Source organism: Sporobolomyces koalae, assembly GCF_050403365.1.
Source record: "Sporobolomyces koalae JCM15063 DNA, S_koalae_JCM15063T_v1_ctg1, whole genome shotgun sequence".
Classification (NCBI taxonomy): domain Eukaryota; kingdom Fungi; phylum Basidiomycota; class Microbotryomycetes; order Sporidiobolales; family Sporidiobolaceae; genus Sporobolomyces; species Sporobolomyces koalae.
Genome location: NW_027481770.1, coordinates 904,839 through 922,151, shown reverse-complemented (window position 1 = coordinate 922,151; position 17,313 = coordinate 904,839). Strand labels below are relative to the sequence as shown.

Genomic DNA, 17,313 nt, shown 5'->3' with positions numbered 1-17,313 from the left:
CTCCCTCACCGTGACCTGCACCTTGTCCTGTCCAACTTGGTAAGCAGTATAGATCACCGTCTATGCCAGAACCGTACTTTGCCTCTCCGACCCGGCCAGGACGTGCCACCGCCTCGCCGGCGACGCACCGTACGAGTGTCTCAATCCAGCCTGGTGAAGACCCTTTCTCGGCCCCGACGATCTGCTTTACGGACGAAGCGACTACCGATGCGTTCGACGAGGAATGGATCAGAGTCAGTCAGGACTCGTACAGGACGCCCGAATCAGTCCTCGCAGAGGCAGAGGAACAGTTCCGGCCAGATCTAGGCAAGAAGCTGCGTAAGCGCCCTTCTTTCTTGAAGGGAAGCTTGTGGAACAATCGATTGTCGAGGTCGAGCTCGGTTGCGTCGTTGCGATCGCTCAAGAACAAGATCTCGACCCCGATACTCCGGGAGGAAGCCCCTCGAACAAGTCCAATGATACCGCATGCTTCCCTCGTGTCAATCGAGGGCGTCACGGTGACTGACCGAGATCAAACGGTATCGGAGCGAGGGCCGCGAGAGGACAATCAGCCACGAATGGTCACTCTCGCCCCCCCGGCCTCGAGACATCTCTCGAGGACGCAGTCTCTGCATGTTCAGTCGAGTCAACCCCGCGTCTCGATCGAATCGACCCTGAACCAGACTATCGGCCCGAGCGGCGTACGCCGTCGTACTACGAGAACACTCGCCAAGTCTGCTTCGTTCGACAGCGCGGCCATGACAGTGAACAATTCGAGAAGAACCCTCAATCTGATGGCGAAGACTGGAGAAACAACAGAGCAAGGGGACACGCGCCACGGTGCGTCGGTCTTGCCGCTCTCCAAGCTTAACAAGATCTCTTACTCTCCGCGATGCAGTCGAAACAGGGCAAGAGATCGGGACAGCCCTCACAACCGACATACCGCACCGAACCCTCTTTGCCGACAATCGCATCTCCTTCTCATCCTATTCCACGGAAGCTCCCTCGTCGTCATCGAGCACCAAAACAGACTGTTCGACATCCTATTCGTCAGTGACCGGAAGCTATACCCGATCATGCGATTCACAACTTTCGCATCCTGGAAACCATCCGGACGAGGTGCCTCTGTCGACATACGCCTCTTTCGAACCCATTCCAGAGAGCCCGACTGGATCGGAAGAGTACCCTTGCGCCACAGCTCAATCATGGCAGCCTACAGTCGCTGCTCCTCTTGCGCAATAACCAAACGAGTCCACCATCGATCGGCCGCGGAGGATCTCAGTCGTGCGGTTTGTGCAAGGCGTTAGCCGCACATCCACCAGCACGCCTAGTTCTCGCCACCCTCTGTCGAGATCTTCCGAGCCTAACCTTAATACCCCGCTCTCTGGTTTGTTCTCTCGGAAATTCCGACCAGCCTCGACTGACGCCTCCGGTCGACGCGCTTCGCTCCGTACTTTACGATCAGAGGAGGACCTTCGGCCGGTCTCCTCCGCTTCGATCTCGCAGTATTCAGCTGTAGCACCCGCTGGCTCTTCAAAGACGATTGCCTGTCTCTACCTCGTCGCAGGCCTCGGCAAAGACCCATCTGCCTGGTGTCTCGCTCCTTCTGATCATACTTCTCGATCACCTCAGCACTTGCCGAATGCGATATCTCTACGCTGGAAGCCCGAGGTCATCGTAAGTCTCGCGACGGAAGGAGATGCAGAAGAAGGAAGCAGATTCGAGAAGACCGAGATCCAGCAGATACAGCGCACTGCGATCAAGGTGAGCCCGTCCTGCAATCTCATCTTTGCCCCCGGCGCCTCTGAATATGCCAGCGTGTGTAGCTCGCTTTCGATCGAGAGGTCGAAATTGTCGCCGCGAAAGCTTCACCCTCAAACACAACATCTTTTTTCTCCTTCTCGAGCGGCCTATCGAAAACGGACCGTGCCACGTATCATGCCGTCTCGCTTACAGTTTGGTCTCGCGCGAATCAAGACCAGATCTACGCGATCCGAACGATTCTTGCAAACGGTGCTATCCGTCAGGAGGATCAGACTATGCCCGTCGGAAACATCGCGAGAACAAGCAGAGACCTTCAGCAGAACCTAGGTCAGCGAGTCTCGCAGAGACAAGCTTCAAAGCTATTGGGTGGTCAGAAAAGGATAGACGATCGCGGTGCGCACGCTTGCTTTGTGATACTGCAGACGTGTCTACTGACTGTTAGTTCTGTGATGTGAATTAACAGGCTCCTGCAGAGAGTTTCACCTTGATCGCCACCCGGCTACTTGTGACATGCCCGCAACTACAGACTTCTGGCTTCCCTCTTCCGTCATCCTTATCTCGACATCTCCCCAATTCGTGAGTATTCCGCGAATCGTTTACCCGCATAAACGCTCAACCCGTTTCCCCTAGGCTCTCCTGAGTGACGTTCTGCGGCTGTCATGGGCACGATCATCTGGCGACATCGCTCTCCTTTCCCGACAGATACGGCCGATACTCAACATGCCGCTGCCGCACATCGGTCAAAGGCTGGAGGTACCAATTGACGTTTCGCAGTCACCAACCGGGGCGTATCTCGTGACCGTCCGTCTACAGAGCTTGTCATGCTCATAGCTGCTGAATGCTGACCGCTCGCTCATTCGGCAGACGGTTGCGGGCGAGCTTGACTGTGCAGACGTTGCATTCCCGACTTGGCCATTATTCAAGGCACTCCATTCGGACAATATCCTGAGCGTGGCAGAGCTTGCGCTCGCGCCCTCTGGACGGATTCTCTTTGTTTCGGAGCATCCCATTATGCTGGTGAGTCCGCTCCGAATTCGCTCGCTTCGTCAAGCGATCTTGACCGAGATGCGTGCAGAGCATTGCATGTATGACCCTTCGGCTTGTCCTCGAACGCCGAGGGTGGACTGGCCTCGTTCGACCCATTTCGCATTGCCGTGATTTGCACATGGCTTACGAGGTGATATGCGTTTCGAGAAGTGTCAATTCGGAGTTACAGCTGACTGCCCTCGTGACAGGATCCTGGCCCCTGGCTTCTTGGAGCGGATCCTACTCATCGAGCCTCTGTTCTGAAGGGACTACCATCAGCGGTCGTCGTGGTCGATCTCGACGCCAACTTGGTGACTTGTGCAGATCCTGCCGTGGATTCACTCTCGACCGGCGCTGCGCGAGAAAAAGCACGGAAGAAACTGGATGCCGCCATCGGCAATCCCGGCTTTTACTCTGTACCGCTGTCGATTGTCGAAGCGTTCCCGCAAGGCAAGTTCCGTTCCTTCTCGGCAGTGAAAACCCATGGCCATCCTGTACGTGTGGAACGGATCGAGCCCGATTTAGCTTGGAACGTGAGTTCTCCCATGGAGAAAACCCTGTAGGTGCACGGAAAGCTGACGGGGAGAGCTCGCGGAGCAGTGGGACGAGGAACGAACATTCTCCGAGCTCGATTCCATCTTGTCAGAGATCCCGAGACGAGGCACGATAGGCCGCTTTGCGGCAGCGACGAAACCCCGCAAAGTTGAGCGCAACCCCGAAACTACTCGTGCATTGGAGATGGCCCGGTACGCGCCCATACAGCACGCGGTACCCTCGATACTCTCTCATCCTTGACCTTTCACAGAGAACACGCTGATCTCTTCGCCGTCTGTCGAGATGAGCTCGAAGCGGACATTGCGAGGCTGAATAATCGACTGTCCGCGGTACTGTCAGTCAATCGAGACTGGTACGCAAGCTTTGCAGAGCTTGAGACAGTCGGTCTCAATTTCATCGTCTCTTGATGTGGCGCATGATGCTCATTGTAATGGCTGTGTGTAGACTTCGGTTGAACTTGTCAAAGAGATTCGCCTACTCAAGGTAATACTTTTTGCAGACAATTAGCTGGCTCTGCAGCACTGATCTCGATCTCTCCATAGGTCCGCCTTCAAGAAGAACAGCAGGAGGCTGCAAGGCTAGCTGCAGCGGTAGCAGAAGATGAGGCCTACCAAGATTGGCTGAAATGTCAATTACGCACTACCGAGACCGCGAAAGAGGAGGCATTAGCAGAGTGAGTCCGAAAGGGTTGTTGCCTTGGCATCGTGCGCTGACTTCAACTGAACGCAGTCTCGCCGAGACAAAGGGCATACTCAATGCCCGACTCGCATCCTCGTACCGGCAACTCGAAGAATCGCCAGCTGCGGAACCTCTTGCGGATGTGCCTGAAGAGCACACGCTCGCGCTTGGTGTCCAGACGGTATTACCTCGCGGAACATCCTCGACCCATCAACGTCCGCCTTCCGGCCTGCACCCTAGAATTGCGAGCCTCACGCCGCCTGTATCCCCTGAGCATGAGGTGTTCCACACCTCTCCTTCGTATCCCTTTGTCACGCCTCGCTCTCACCTTCGCAGCATCGTCTCGAAGCAACATCCCGATCCTCCCCACCTTCTATCGGAACAGTCAATGACACGATTTACAGAGGCTGCAGCCGACGATAGTGACGCGGTTCTCTGCTCCTCGACCGCACGGACTGCTTTCTCCGAGTGGAATGGCGACGACTCGGTTGACTCGGACGGGCTATCTGAGTACGGTGACGCCAGGTCTTTCATCTCAACCGCCGAGACTGTGGCATCAAGGGATCTCGGGGAAATGCCTTGGTCCTTTAGCCCTATCTTTCCCACGTCCGGATTGCAAACGCTCGAGGTCGTCGAGGAGGAGACAACGACCATGCGCAATCAGTGCCGGTCGTCGTCCGAGCTCGGGATTCACCCGTCTACCGTAGATGGACACGCACGGTCCTCTCGTCCCGCGGGAGAAGAGTTCGCCGACCTCGATCCACCTCCCGTCGCTCTCTCAACTCGCGCGCCATCTCTCTCAGGCAGATACAAGGGGAGGACGACCGGGCGCGGCACCATCGAACGCGATCGCGGCACAGAACCCTTGCATGCCACAATCGAGGCAAACTCGGCTCCGGAAATAGCACAACCCCAAGAACGTCACCTTGACTGTATCTAAAACGTAGTTGTCCCTGCCCTGCTTTATCTTGTCGTGCGCAATGAGGGCGCTCCGGACACAGCCGGAAAGAAATACTTTATTCGTGTCTAATCCACTGTTACACCTATGTTTTTGCAAGCGGATCTCCGTACTACTGCTCAGACTCTTACAAGCGATTCGGCGCAGGTGCACTGTCGAGATAGGAAACTTCGTCTCCTCCTCCTCCTCCTTCTGGATCGCGCAATTTCGCGATAAACCTCTCGACTTCCTTGGCCACATATTCCTTCTCCTGCTTCTCGAGCTTCTCAAGTGCTCGTTGCTTCGCAAGTGCGATCGAGATGCGGACCGTGGGTGCGAGAATTTCGGTCGTGAGACGTTGCTCGAGGTAGTCGATCTCGTCAGAAGGGGACAAGCGGTCGTACAGTTTCGACGCGGCGACTTCAAAGTCTGTTGAATGGGAGCATTCTTTCTTGTCAGGTTCGGTCTGCTGCTGAGAGATTTCAGACTGTGCTCACAACGCGCTTTCTCTTTCTCAATTGCGAGATCGTGCTCAAGCTGGTCGATTCTCATAAGCAGAATATCTTGCGAGTCGTGTGAACTTCCGTGCATGGACTCTTGAGACAAGTCGTGCTGTAGGTCTTCAGGCGAAGTGGGCGCTACATGCTGCTGAGATGGAGAACCTGAAACGCATGATCTCAGCGGGAGGTGTGCGCGAAGTCGCCACAAAGTTAGCAAGACGCTACTTGCCCGAATTGACCCCTTCTGAAAAGCTCTGTGTACTGGGATAGACTACTAGATCGAACGTGGCGATCGCCCGGCTACCCATCGGAACAGGGGTCGAATGCCCCGGGCGCAAGACAAGCTGTAGCTTGAGAGGAGCGATACCCATTCCTAGACAGTGTTCGAGAGAGAGAGAAAGACTACGTCTCAAGTCAGCGCTACCAAGGTAGAGAGAATTGGGTAGCAAGGGAATCGTCTGCGCACGGATGATACCCTTGACGAACGGGAGATGCTGCTGGTTGCCGGGACAGGTCACGCAAGTACCTACGAGTCGGGATGCAGCGTCTCGTCCTGATCCCTCTGTTTCGTAGACCATCCCAACGACGGTCGCAGCTTCGTGTTCGAGTGCTCGGTCGTCCCTCCAAACCACGAGCCACTCGGATCCGATCGCGAGATCTTCGGATGGCACCGCGTATGCCGCATATGCACCCTCGTTCAGCGGCAGGACATCGAACGGGTCAAGCTTGCGGGTCGCGATGTAGAGCTGCACCGTCCAGCCGTCGTAAGAGTTCATGACGTAGGACAGCAGGAATTCGAGCGGCGCGCTTGATGCTTCCGGCCAGAAGATGCTTCGGCTTCGACTGCAGTTCACCAAGAATGTAACTATGAGCTGTGGGAGATGATCGAGGGGACGCACGAAGGGGAGCAGGGGTAAGTTCAATCGCCCGTTCGTTTTCGACTACCTTTATACGCACATTCTCGCTGCGCGGATTCTCTTTGCCCAAGAAGGGCAATATGAACATAGGGCTGAAAAATAGCGTACAAGCGGTAAAATACATCGGCATCAAGCAAGGGCAAGCAAATACGGCACAAAGTCACCTCCTCCTCCTCATCGAGCGGCGTCTCCCGCTTTCGTCCTCGAACAGCCCACGCTGGCCATCTCCGAGACCATCTTTAGTGTGTCCTGTGCTATTCTGATGACCTTGCGACGAGCTTTCCGTGCGTTCGACGTCTCGATTCGACGGCTCTTCAGAGCGTGTCGTTTCTTCCTGTCCCAAAGAGCTCTGTTCCACCCTGATCCCCAGCTGGGAGGCATTTACAATAGCTCCATGTGACGCCGTCCTGGGTAGAGGAGGTCCGTTCTTGTCTTCCATGGCGAGCTTGATCGCCGTGACAACCTCCGATTCTTCCCGGCTCCGGACAGCCTCAATGAGGTCTCGCTTCTGATCGACGTTCAAGCAAGTAATCAGACACTCGATGACCTCGTGAAGGAAGGTGAGAGACGCAGTCGATGACGATGATTGACGAGCGAGCAGGGGCGAAGCTGATTCGAGGATCGTGCGTTGTCCGCATAGTGCTCAGCGCAATCTTCTCGCTCGGCGGTAAAGACGTACAGGGACTTACGCAGCGGAAACAGTCCCAGCTCTTGCAACATGTCCTGACTCGCATAGTGCCATCTGAAGTAGCAGACTGGATGCTCAACGTCGATGCTAGCGATCGCCTCTTTTGAGAGTATCCCATTCCTGCCGTCGAACGTCAAGTCCGCGCAACTCTTGTCAAGCTCAGCGAGAGACAGGGCGCACCTCAAGTCTGCTCCCTGGATCGGAACGGCTCTGCAAATCAGCAGTTCGACGCAAGTATCGTTCAATGCGACCAAGTTCTCTGGAGCATCTATATAGGCGAATAGCGGTTAGACGTTGTCTAGAGCCTACGTGTAGAAAGGAGAAAGACGAACCGCCGAAATGACCTTCGAGGAACCACTCTGGTGGATCGCGCGTCGTTGAGACCCCGGGACCGATTGCAAAGTAGCGGACGTGACTCTGTGGCCTCGTGCCTAGCTGGTACTTGTCCCAGCTCGACAGCAAGTCAGGATCGAACGTCGTGGCATAGGCAGCGTAGACTTCGGGAGGCCCGTTCTGGTCGAGAGGAAGGACCCGGGGGTCTCGCGCGAAGAAGATTCGGTACTGCAGTTGCGGTTCCGGAAGCTCAACGAAAGCACAGATGCCACCGTTGACAACAGCTAGATCATGAGAGGCACTTGTTAGCATGCTCACGTCGCCACGCGTGTACAGAGGTCGAAGCGTACCAGCGGTGCCAAGCTCCGTGACAACCCCGTGGAGGAGGACTTGCGTCTCGGGATCTTGTACAGGGTAGACGAGAGCTGCAGAGAACCCACTCGTGATGCTGGTACTGGCGAGGACGAGATGCCGCCGAATTGAACACAAAGGGGAACTAGGAATTCAGCCGGACAGCCTGAGCTATATGGCCTACCCAGGGCGAGCTGCTCACGGCATGCCAGGTAAGCGACACTCGAGTGACTGCGACGAGGACGAGTGCCGCGGCAAGCGAGAAACGGGAGTGAGGCGCGTGGTCTTTACGTCAGCACACAAGATTTCGCACGCCGGCTGCTGCGCGTTCTCTGTCGCTCGCATCGGTCATTCGCACCGAGAAGATATCGTAGTAGAAGATTATAGCTACAGTGACAACATGCGGAAGCCAATACTGCACGATCTCGGGGAATACTGACAGGCCTCCTCACTCGCGGCGAGCCCGTTTTGTCGACACGGTCGAAGATGCGACTGAAGCACTTCGCTTGTTCTGCAGTCACACGAGCGAATCAGTCATCGTATCAACGCGAGCGATCAAGCCGTGAATACCGCACCCTTTGCCGATCATCGTCTTCAAGCTTGATCATCGGACTCGCCACTTCTTCCTGCATGGGTGTCGCTCGATTGGACCCAATTCCCAGCAGGATCTCCTTCTTCTTACGCGCAGTTCGAATCTCCTGCTGAATCCTATCGACCGCTTTCTTGACTTCGACCATTTGGCTGAGCGCGACTTGAACTTCGTCGAGTTTCGCAATGTTGTTCTTGGTCGGCATGATGAGCTGTGTCGATAGACCGAGTTCGGACAGCGCGATCGACACTTTCTGAGCGACTCCCGACTTGACAGGCTGGATGCGCGAAGAGCGCAGCGCGACCGAGGGCCACATGTTCGACTTGGGTGCCGACACTGAGGGTGCGGGATGTCGCTCGATGCAGTTTGCGGCGTCTGTAGTAGGCAGAAACAGGTTCAGCAAGAGATCCTCGGCATCGAGAGCTTGCAGTGACGTACCTTGAGCAGCGGTTGCTTTGCGCTTGCTGCCTTCTCCTGCCCATCCCTCGGGTAGGCCATTGCCGTTGCCCTCGATCTCCCAGCCAGTCATCTTCTTCTTGTTGAACGTGCTCGGCCCCGCAGCGGCAGTGCCTTTGACGGTCGTCCCGTTCGATCCGATCTGAATCCCACTATTCAGGTTGATGCCGACGGCGTCTCTGCCTCCGAGCAAGCTCAACAGATCGGCGCGCTCTGCGGCAATCTTGTGATAGTTCTGCTCGATCCGTCGAGATTCGACGTAGAGGAAATCTTCCTCGGCGATCTGAGCTGGCGTTCGATCGAGTAGCGAGCGGAGGTACGCTTTCCTTTCGAGTTCTCGGTCTGATGATTCCCATCGCCAAAGTAGGGGTCAGACACGCGTCGACGGATTCTATTGATAGCGGTCAAGGCTCACCGAGATCGAAAGCAAAAGAAGCGACGGTCTCCTGTCGCTGCTTGTCGAGTTTCTCTTGCTCGCCCGGGTCTGCCACCTGAGGATCCGGCCGCTTCTCTGCGAGTGTCCGACAGATCGAGTAGTAGCGATCTTTGAGAGCCTATGATAGAAGACATGTCAGCGAGGGGGGCATCGCGATGACGGGGCGAGGGCAGCAAAGGAGCTCACATCGATGCCTCGCTCTGGTGTCATCTCCCACCGGTCTGCCATCACGACGAACCTGAGGTCGTACTGCACTGCGAGATCGAACAAGTGATCTGTCTCTTGCTTGGTCCAGCCTTCGACTGCGCATGGAAACGAGCGGATCAGAGGCGATTCGCGAATGTAGTTTGCCAGGATCAACAGGGCTCACGTCTCAGCCACTCGTCGTACTCGCGATCGGTGTAAGAGAAGGGTTGACTCGTCGTGTTGAACTTGGTGAACTTGCTGTCGGGAGTGCCCTCGACGTAGGTCGCGGGAACGTCTTTGACCCAGTGCCGCAGGACGAGCTTCGTTCTCGCTCGCTGGACCGGGTCGAGTTCGCTGTCGGGCTTGCCTGCACCTCTCGAAGGGTTCGTGAACCCGATCGCGCGCCAACGAGCCCCCGAGTGTTGCTTCTTCTGGTCCTTCTTCGACTTGATGCGTTCCTTGAACTTTGGCTTGACCGGTTGCGCCATTGCGAGCGATGGCGCGTTGTCGCCAATCAACGCGTACAGCTCTCGAGTGATTCCATCGGGACGCTTGACGGGAGGTCCGGGAGGACCTGATCGCTTCGTGGGAGGTACCGAGAGACCGCTCGATGCAGTCGGGGCCGGACCCAGCTGCATGATGTCGCGGACATCTTTACTCGTCATGCTGTCGACGGGCTTCGGGGCGGGATTGTCGACAAGTGTCTTGATCAAGCGGTTGAATGTTTCGAATGAAATCGTGGGACGGAAGCGCGATCGCGACTTTGTCCTTTCGTCGGTTCTCTCGCGATGTTATGGCTTTCGAGAATTGTTAGGGTGCTCAAAATATGATTACACGAGTCGCTTTTGCCCCAAACGATACAGATGAACGCGAGCGGGTAGTTTGATGACCGAATACGCAACTTGTAGCGGCCGCGCCGATCATCTCTCTCCACACCTTCAACCAGTGAGTGCACTTTGACAGAAGCGGGTAACTAGAGCTCATGAGTCATATGGATCTTCCCTAGTGCCAATTACGAAGACCGAACACACCGTGCAGCTCAGCCTCGGCGAGTTCAGTTCCGCCGAAGTCGCGCTCAAAGGAGCGACCGTATTCAGCTACAAGCAGAACGGCGTCGAGCGCCTGTTCACTTCGTCCAAGTCGGACGTCCGCACGGCCGACCCTGCTGCAGTCCGAGGCGGTGTTCCCATCTGCTGGTCCGTCTCCGTCATTTCCCCTCCCCTGACGTCCCCGTGGCGCCTGTCACATTGTTTCATCCTCATACGGACGACCCCAAACTCACACACACACATCTTGACGAGACAGGCCCATCTTTGGTCCCCCGCCCAAGGACAATGCGCTGTACAACAAATTGAAACAGCATGGCTTCGCAAGGACTTCTGTCTGGGAATACATTGAATCCGAGTCGCACTGCGATGGCGAGAAGGGGGTCAAGGCCGTATTCAGTACGCAATATCCTGGTGTATCCGCGGCCGCAGTCCACAAGATTGACCTGTCACCCGTGCAGGACTCGAACCCAACTCGGCGATCGAAGCGCTCTTCTCGCTGCCGTTCTCCCTTACATACACCGTTCATTTGACCCCATCGAGCCTCGACCTCTCGCTCAAAGTCAGCTCGCCTTCGTCCGCGATCGCTCCCCTCCCGTTCCAAGCGCTCCTGCACTCGTACTTTCGCCTACCTTCGTCGGTCCTCCCGCCGCGCGTCAAGGTGTCGCCGCTCGAGAATCTCCGGTACGCCGACAAGGTGCAAGGTGGTAAAGAGGAGACGGAGCGGAGAAAGGTCGTCACGGTGGATGGACCCGAGGGCGAAGTTGACCGGGTGTACTTGCGCGCCCCGGATCGCCTCAAGGTTTCGTACGAAGGACACCCAGGATCGATCGAGCTCAAGAAGAAGAACCTCGTCGATGTAGTCGTGAGTGTCTCTCTCCTGCTTGGTCCCGGTCTTCCAGGAACCCCGCTCAACCGTGCCCAACGCCTTTTTTGCATCCGATCTCTCGACAGCTGTGGAACCCTGGACCCGAGAAGGCCAAGACGATCGGAGACATGGAAGAGAACGGTGCCGACCGCTACATCTGCCTCGAGCCTGGACAGACCTCGCAATGGGTCTCGCTCGAACCGGGACAGACCTGGGAGGGTTCGATCGAAGTCGCGTTCAGTGATTCCGATTGACTCGCACTCGAATTCGCTCATACTCGCATCATGAAATTGTAACCAAGGAAAGTCTGAACGTCAGTCATGCAATATTCCGGGGAGCGAACGACTTTTTGAGAAAACCTTAGCTGCATGCAAGGTAGATGTTGCTCGTAGTGCGTCTTTAGAGATGGCGAGTACTATCGAGAGTAATGCCGCGGAGAGTGTCGGAAGCTGGGTTGATAATTGCGCTGGCATATCGCCGACGCAGCACACCTCGCGACGTCAAGCGTGAAACACGACAGCATGGCTACAGAGGACGCCAAGGTACGCCATCGAGTCCATATCGTTGTTGACTCCTCTAGTACTGACCCATAGCAGCTATCGCTCACCTGGTCAAACACAGCGTGAGAAACAGTCCAAGGCGCTCGGTGCAGCATTCCTCGCCCACCAAGTCTCGCAACTTGAAAAGTCGGTCGATACGCTCACGTTCTCGCGCGATTCGAGAATCAGCGCGAGACGGACGGCGTCGACGAGAGCAAGTGGGGCGGCGACAGCAGGATCCGCTCGACCTGGGTCTCGTCCAGTACGCGTCGTCGACGCGAGTACGTTAGTGCACGCCTTGCCCGTTCTCAAGCGATGGGTCCGGCAGGACAAGTACCAACTCGTGATTCCGCTCGCAGGTAAGCTCTTTCTCGTCCCCCATCCCGAGGCCAGGTTCCCTGATCCTGCTTCTCGTTCTTGCAGCCCTATCGACCCTTGACATCCTCAAGAAGGCGCCTCCACCGCTCAATGATCAAGCAAGAGATGCGACCAGGTTCATCGAATCGCAACTCGACATTGCTCGTCAGATCCAGGCCGCATGGACTGGCGCCGACGCAGATGCTCGCATCCGAGTGAGAGCCCAGCGTGCGAATGAGGAGCTGCCTTGGAATCAAGTCGAAAAGAAATTCTCGATCCCACATGACTACCAAACCGAGCTTCCTCTTACCGAAGCTGGACAGCCTCTCGAACTGCCGCCGACTGAAGAAGGCGAGGAACCTTACCAACTTCCTTTGCCGACTGCGAACGACATCCCCCGTAACCTGCGCTCGAGTCTCCAATGCGTTCTCTATTTCGATTCTCTCGACAACAAGAAATCCGTCCCGACCGACCCCACTGTCGCAGTCTACAACTCTCTACTCGAGACACCACCTCCTGTCCCAGCCGAGCTCGCAGCACTCGTTCATGCTCAGAGGTCTTCTTCTTCTTCTACATCATCGTCGCGGAAACCGACGCAGCCAACCCCGATCGATTTCGTCGCCCTATCATCAGGAGATGCGTTGCAGTACTACCTCTCGACCTTCTTCCCGACCGTCTCGGCGTACTCGATCTCGTCTTCGGAAGTCGTTGCCGCGACTGAATGGTTCAAAGCGCAAGCACGGGCTCAACTCGCTGCGAGAGATCAAAGTGGGAATGCGATCCGAGGTGGAGGAGGAGGAGGGAAAGGGGGAAGATCTCGAGGATCAGAGACGAGAGGGAATTCTGGAACAACCAGTGCAGGAGGTCGAACGTCTCGACAGGTTGCATCTTCGGGATCGGGAGGAACTTCGTCAACATCGACGGCCAAAACTTTGTTCGTACCCTGATATGCTCCGCGTGGCATATACGACGAAACAAGTGTTGCTTCCCTCGTTACCGCACGTCCTTTCACGAACGATTACCTGAAGGTGCCAGGCGAAAAATCGACAGGAGGACAATCTCATTCGACGGGCACCGGAAAAATCTGAAAAAGTCTGCAGTTCTGCATGACTTCCAGTGGAGGCGCGCGCCACTGGAAACGGGTCCAGGATCCAGGAACAAGAAGAGGATTGGCCGACATGACGCCTTCTTTCCTTACCCGCATTCCGAATTTACACTCTATCCGGACTATTGCACTCGAGAACCCGTCCCACGAATATTGATCTGCTTGCCTCCTCCCAGACTGCACTTCTCGTTCACGATCTAGATCGAGTAATTGGGTCTGACGAGGTTGAAAGAGAGGAATACGAGGGCCTCGTTCGGTTTTTTTTGCATTGAACATCGTTTTGGAGCACAGACAGACAAAGGGAAATACAGATTGGGAGAGTGAGAGAGCGAAGCGAGAGAACCCAAAAAGGGGAAGAGAGAGAGAGGGACTTTTGTAAAGCACAGATTGGAGGTTTTTTTTTTGGGGGCCGGCGGGGTTCATACTGACAAACAAACAAAGGATCGAAGGAGCGGGAACGAAGAAAGAGGTCACGATTCGGGGGAGGAGAAAGAAGGGGGTGTGGGAGGGTAAATCGATTGGCCAGCAGCGTACGAGATAAAAGAGAATCGAACAAGTGAAGATCCGGTGTGAATGTAACCAAAATACAGGATTGTTCGGGGGAGAACACCGTCAATCGATGACAGAGTGGAATAACACTTGAGAGACAATGGATGTCTGTAGAAATCGAAACAAGGGTTTTTGTTTTTGAAAAGCGAAAGAAAGGGCGAGCAGAGATTCCGTCTAGAAGGTCGCATCCTGTTTGCGCGAGATGATCAAGTTGTAGAATTCGTCGGCGATGTACGGATCGCGTTCGCCCGGGATCGTCGAGTCGCTATGACATTTCTTGGCGTGCTGCACAAAGCGACCGAGGATATTAGTACGCGAGGACGGAAGTAAAGCAGAACGCGCAACAGGGTCGATTTACCTTCCACCAGATCAGTTCGGGCACGATCGCGTCGATGTTCTTGACACTGAGAAGCGGGATCCACTCGTCGCACTGGGGAAAGCACACGGATCAGTTCCCGAAGGCAGAGAGGGTCTGGGATAACTTACTTTGTGACAGCGGCCTTCAGTCATCTGAGTCCTCGTATCTTTCGATTGATGAGGTAAATCTACGATGCGCATCTCGACTGGTGGGGAGAACGGAAGACCTGCAGAAAAGAATCGAGCTTGGTTAGTGACGGAACCGCCGCGCTCGAGGGAAGCCACAGGCAAGATCGAGCTTTACCCGTCACATTCGACAAGCCATGCGAGTAGGACATGTGGTAGACGTAGCTACTATTCTTGAGCTATGAAAGGAATTTGAAAATGGTCAGCGCCAGAAGGATTGCGATTGAGCTGAGATGCCCACCTTGAGCCATTTTTGATCGCCTTCGCCGCCTCGTTCAGGTGGTTCAGCACAGATCGGACACAGTCCACTCTTGTCTTCTGCGGTGCCCCTAACGAATCGAGGGTAGTAGAGGTTGAGCGGATCTCCAGCTTTGTTCCATCGAGCGTCTGGCGGAGGAGCCATGAGGCTGATGCCAGAAAGTGAGGACGTGAGCGACGCCATCGAGCCCTGCGATGCTTGAGACGGTGCGGGCGAATGCTGGGGTAAAGGTGGTGGCGACATGCCGTGAGCACTGGGGGTGTGAGGCGGGATCGCGTAAGCGTTTTGGGAATACGGGGCGTAATGGGCGTGAGATTGAGCGTGTGGAGCGTCGTGAAGGACAAAGGCGCCATGGGAATCGACCGAGATGTTCGGCAAGCTCGCAGATGAAGTACTAGAGGTTGAAGGGATAGGCGGTGAGTGTCCCGCATACGGCGAATGAGGGAAGGAGAACTGTTCGTAGATTGGAGTTGGAGGAGTTGGCAAGACATCGAGGGAGTGCGTATGCGGCGCGGGCAGAGCTTGAGGAGGTCCGACGATCTTGGCATTCGAGCCCATCGAAGGCTGTAAAACATAAGACTCTGGCGGGATAGCGGAGGAGACGGGGAAGGAACGGTAGAAGCGAGGGAAGCTTGCGTTGATTTCGACTTCGGGCGGGAAGGTCCGATTGCGAAGGTTTGGCGGAATATACGCTTGACGACGCGGTTTGCGTGGAGCGCCAGAGGGAGGGACGGAGCCTGCATTCGATGTGCGAGCTCGCTTGGCGGGGGCCGGATTCTCTGACGCGGTCGAGTCTCGCTTGGTTGCCTTGCCCTTGCCCTTGGCCGGAGTTCCTTTGGCCGGCTTTTTCTTCTTGCCCTTGACACCGTCGGGACCTTCTGCCTCTTCATACGCGTCGCCTTCCTGGTAGTCTCCTCCGTTCTCGCCGTTATCGGATACGCCATCTTCGTCAGTAACCTTGCGCCCTCTGGCCGTGTTTCTCCGTCCGACCGCCGCTGCCGGGCCATTCATCCCGACTCTTGAGAGGGAAGCTGATCCTGGTCCTGTCGTCGAGTGTGATGGAGCTTCGCTGCCGAGTCGCGAGCGATTCGAGGCGACACTCGCTTCTCGCTGGGCGCGAGCCGGGTTGTGTTGCCGCACGCGGGCACTCGTGGCAGAACTCGCCGCGCTGGGTCGTCGACTACCAGGACCGCCCCCACGTTGTATGTGTAGTGGAGGTTGGCCTTCCGAATGGTTCCAAACGGTCGTGTCGAACAGAGAAGGTTGAGCATTGGTGTCGGGGAACAAGTTGGTCAAAGCTTTGAGATCGGTCGAGTGGATGCTCGTGTCGTCACTCTCGCCTTCGACGTCCTCGTTGTCGCTGCGATCGCCATCGCCCGTCGTGTTGGTCGCCGCAGATCCCGTCGAGCCAGCGGGCAACGCGAGTCGCAGCAAGTGCAGAGCTGCTTCGGGGACCGACTCGTCTGCTTGCGGCGCACGAGAACCTTTCGACCTTGCAGTTGACGGAGAGTTTCCGTACAGTCCGCGAGCGGGCGAGTGTTGCGAATGCATAGTGTTGGCGGAACGGGATTGCGGTTCGGATCCGGTCGGCGGTCGATGTTGTACGATCGGAGCGGCAGCGGAGAGTGTCGGGCGTGAGGTCGCAGGGGACGTGGTAGTCCCGGAAGAGTCACGCAGTGATGCCGCATAGTCACCAATCGCATGCCTCGCTGTTCCAGCAGTTCCAGTTGCAGCCAGGGCAGGGTTGCCGATCTGCCGGTCGTACATGGCGATCGACATTGACTCTGTCCCTGCTTCAGGATGGGCGCTCGAGGGCGAAGGGTGTCCGAACGCTTGCGCCGCGAGATTCGGTCGTGCATGGAACATCCCGTCCGAGTAGTCAGCGGCATTGAACGCGAGGTGCATGGGGCCTGTCGCATGCGTCGCTGGTGAGAGCGGCGAGAGGGGTGCCGAGCTCGTCTTGGGGTTGGCACGAGGCTCAGGGTGAAGCGGGACCCCAAAATGAGCAGACGAGATAGGTCCGCGACCGTCGAGGCCCAGAGTGGCCGAAGTCGGCGTGCCGTGCGTGCTCGTCAAGCCTTGCGTTCCATCGTACGACGGCGCCGAGACCGGGTTCAGCCACGAATCGTAGTCGAATGCGTTCAGCGGTTGGCTCGAAGGATCGGAGGGTGCATGCAGCTGGGTGGACGAGTCGAGGAACACGAGCGGTCCGCCCAAGGACGGGTCCAGGTAGGTATCCATCAAGGTCTCGCGTGCAACTGTGTGGCCTGTCGGGCTGGTCGAGGTTCGTCCTGACGAGCGGATCGAGAGTGCCGTCAGTTGCGAGGTTCATCGGGGGTTCTTTGGCCCGTCTCGCCGCAGAAAGCGACAGCTTGCGGCCAAAGACACTCCAGAACAGCTCTGGACTCACTGTGAGGTCGACTTAGAAGAGCATCGTGGGACGCTGATGTTGCCGGAGGGGACGCAGAAGAATCGACGAGCGGGACGAGTCGTTAGCAGGTGCAGCTGGCGGACATGCGAGAGACTGTGCACAGAGTCGGAGAGCTCACCGATAGACTCTGGAGGAAGGACGAGCAGAGGAGGGCGGGCAGCGAGGTGGAAAGCTCTCAGGGACGGGTATCAGTTTCACTTTCTCGGTTGCACGTTCTTCTT

General features: G+C 56.4%; 6 protein-coding genes across 6 annotated transcripts; 3 read left to right on the top strand and 3 right to left on the bottom strand.

The window, feature by feature from the left end:
- Nucleotides 1-62: 62 nt before the first annotated feature.
- Nucleotides 63-4,942, top strand: JCM15063_003503 (uncharacterized protein; the record flags this gene model as incomplete). Its single annotated transcript, XM_076675424.1, has 13 exons — nt 63-819; nt 1,445-1,743; nt 1,806-2,136; nt 2,207-2,319; nt 2,374-2,544; nt 2,608-2,760; nt 2,819-2,920; nt 2,979-3,302; nt 3,370-3,515; nt 3,575-3,704; nt 3,769-3,807; nt 3,867-3,997; nt 4,054-4,942. The coding sequence occupies 13 exons, from the start codon at nt 63-65 to the stop codon at nt 4,940-4,942; spliced, it is 3,585 nt and encodes a 1,194-aa protein (XP_076537508.1).
- Nucleotides 4,943-5,087: 145 nt separating this feature from the next.
- On the bottom strand, nt 5,088-7,935 carry JCM15063_003502 (uncharacterized protein; the record flags this gene model as incomplete). Its single annotated transcript, XM_076675423.1, has 8 exons — nt 5,088-5,368; nt 5,437-5,601; nt 5,906-6,185; nt 6,742-6,965; nt 7,046-7,312; nt 7,377-7,661; nt 7,728-7,831; nt 7,931-7,935. 8 exons carry the CDS (start codon nt 7,933-7,935, stop codon nt 5,088-5,090), a joined length of 1,611 nt encoding a protein of 536 aa, XP_076537507.1.
- A 241-nt stretch (nt 7,936-8,176) lies between these two features.
- SWC4 (Swc4p) lies at nt 8,177-10,060 on the bottom strand (the record flags this gene model as incomplete). Its single annotated transcript, XM_076675422.1, has 6 exons — nt 8,177-8,239; nt 8,304-8,692; nt 8,756-9,115; nt 9,189-9,327; nt 9,396-9,511; nt 9,580-10,060. The coding sequence occupies 6 exons, from the start codon at nt 10,058-10,060 to the stop codon at nt 8,177-8,179; spliced, it is 1,548 nt and encodes a 515-aa protein (XP_076537506.1).
- A 220-nt stretch (nt 10,061-10,280) lies between these two features.
- Nucleotides 10,281-11,563, top strand: JCM15063_003500 (glucose-6-phosphate 1-epimerase; the record flags this gene model as incomplete). Its single annotated transcript, XM_076675421.1, has 5 exons — nt 10,281-10,340; nt 10,416-10,591; nt 10,701-10,840; nt 10,903-11,306; nt 11,396-11,563. 5 exons carry the CDS (start codon nt 10,281-10,283, stop codon nt 11,561-11,563), a joined length of 948 nt encoding a protein of 315 aa, XP_076537505.1.
- Nucleotides 11,564-11,830: 267 nt separating this feature from the next.
- JCM15063_003499 (uncharacterized protein) lies at nt 11,831-13,152 on the top strand (the record flags this gene model as incomplete). Its single annotated transcript, XM_076675420.1, has 3 exons — nt 11,831-11,851; nt 11,931-12,207; nt 12,272-13,152. 3 exons carry the CDS (start codon nt 11,831-11,833, stop codon nt 13,150-13,152), a joined length of 1,179 nt encoding a protein of 392 aa, XP_076537504.1.
- An 881-nt stretch (nt 13,153-14,033) lies between these two features.
- Nucleotides 14,034-16,902, bottom strand: JCM15063_003498 (uncharacterized protein; the record flags this gene model as incomplete). Its single annotated transcript, XM_076675419.1, has 5 exons — nt 14,034-14,144; nt 14,218-14,289; nt 14,346-14,443; nt 14,521-14,581; nt 14,644-16,902. 5 exons carry the CDS (start codon nt 16,900-16,902, stop codon nt 14,034-14,036), a joined length of 2,601 nt encoding a protein of 866 aa, XP_076537503.1.
- Nucleotides 16,903-17,313: the final 411 nt, after the last annotated feature.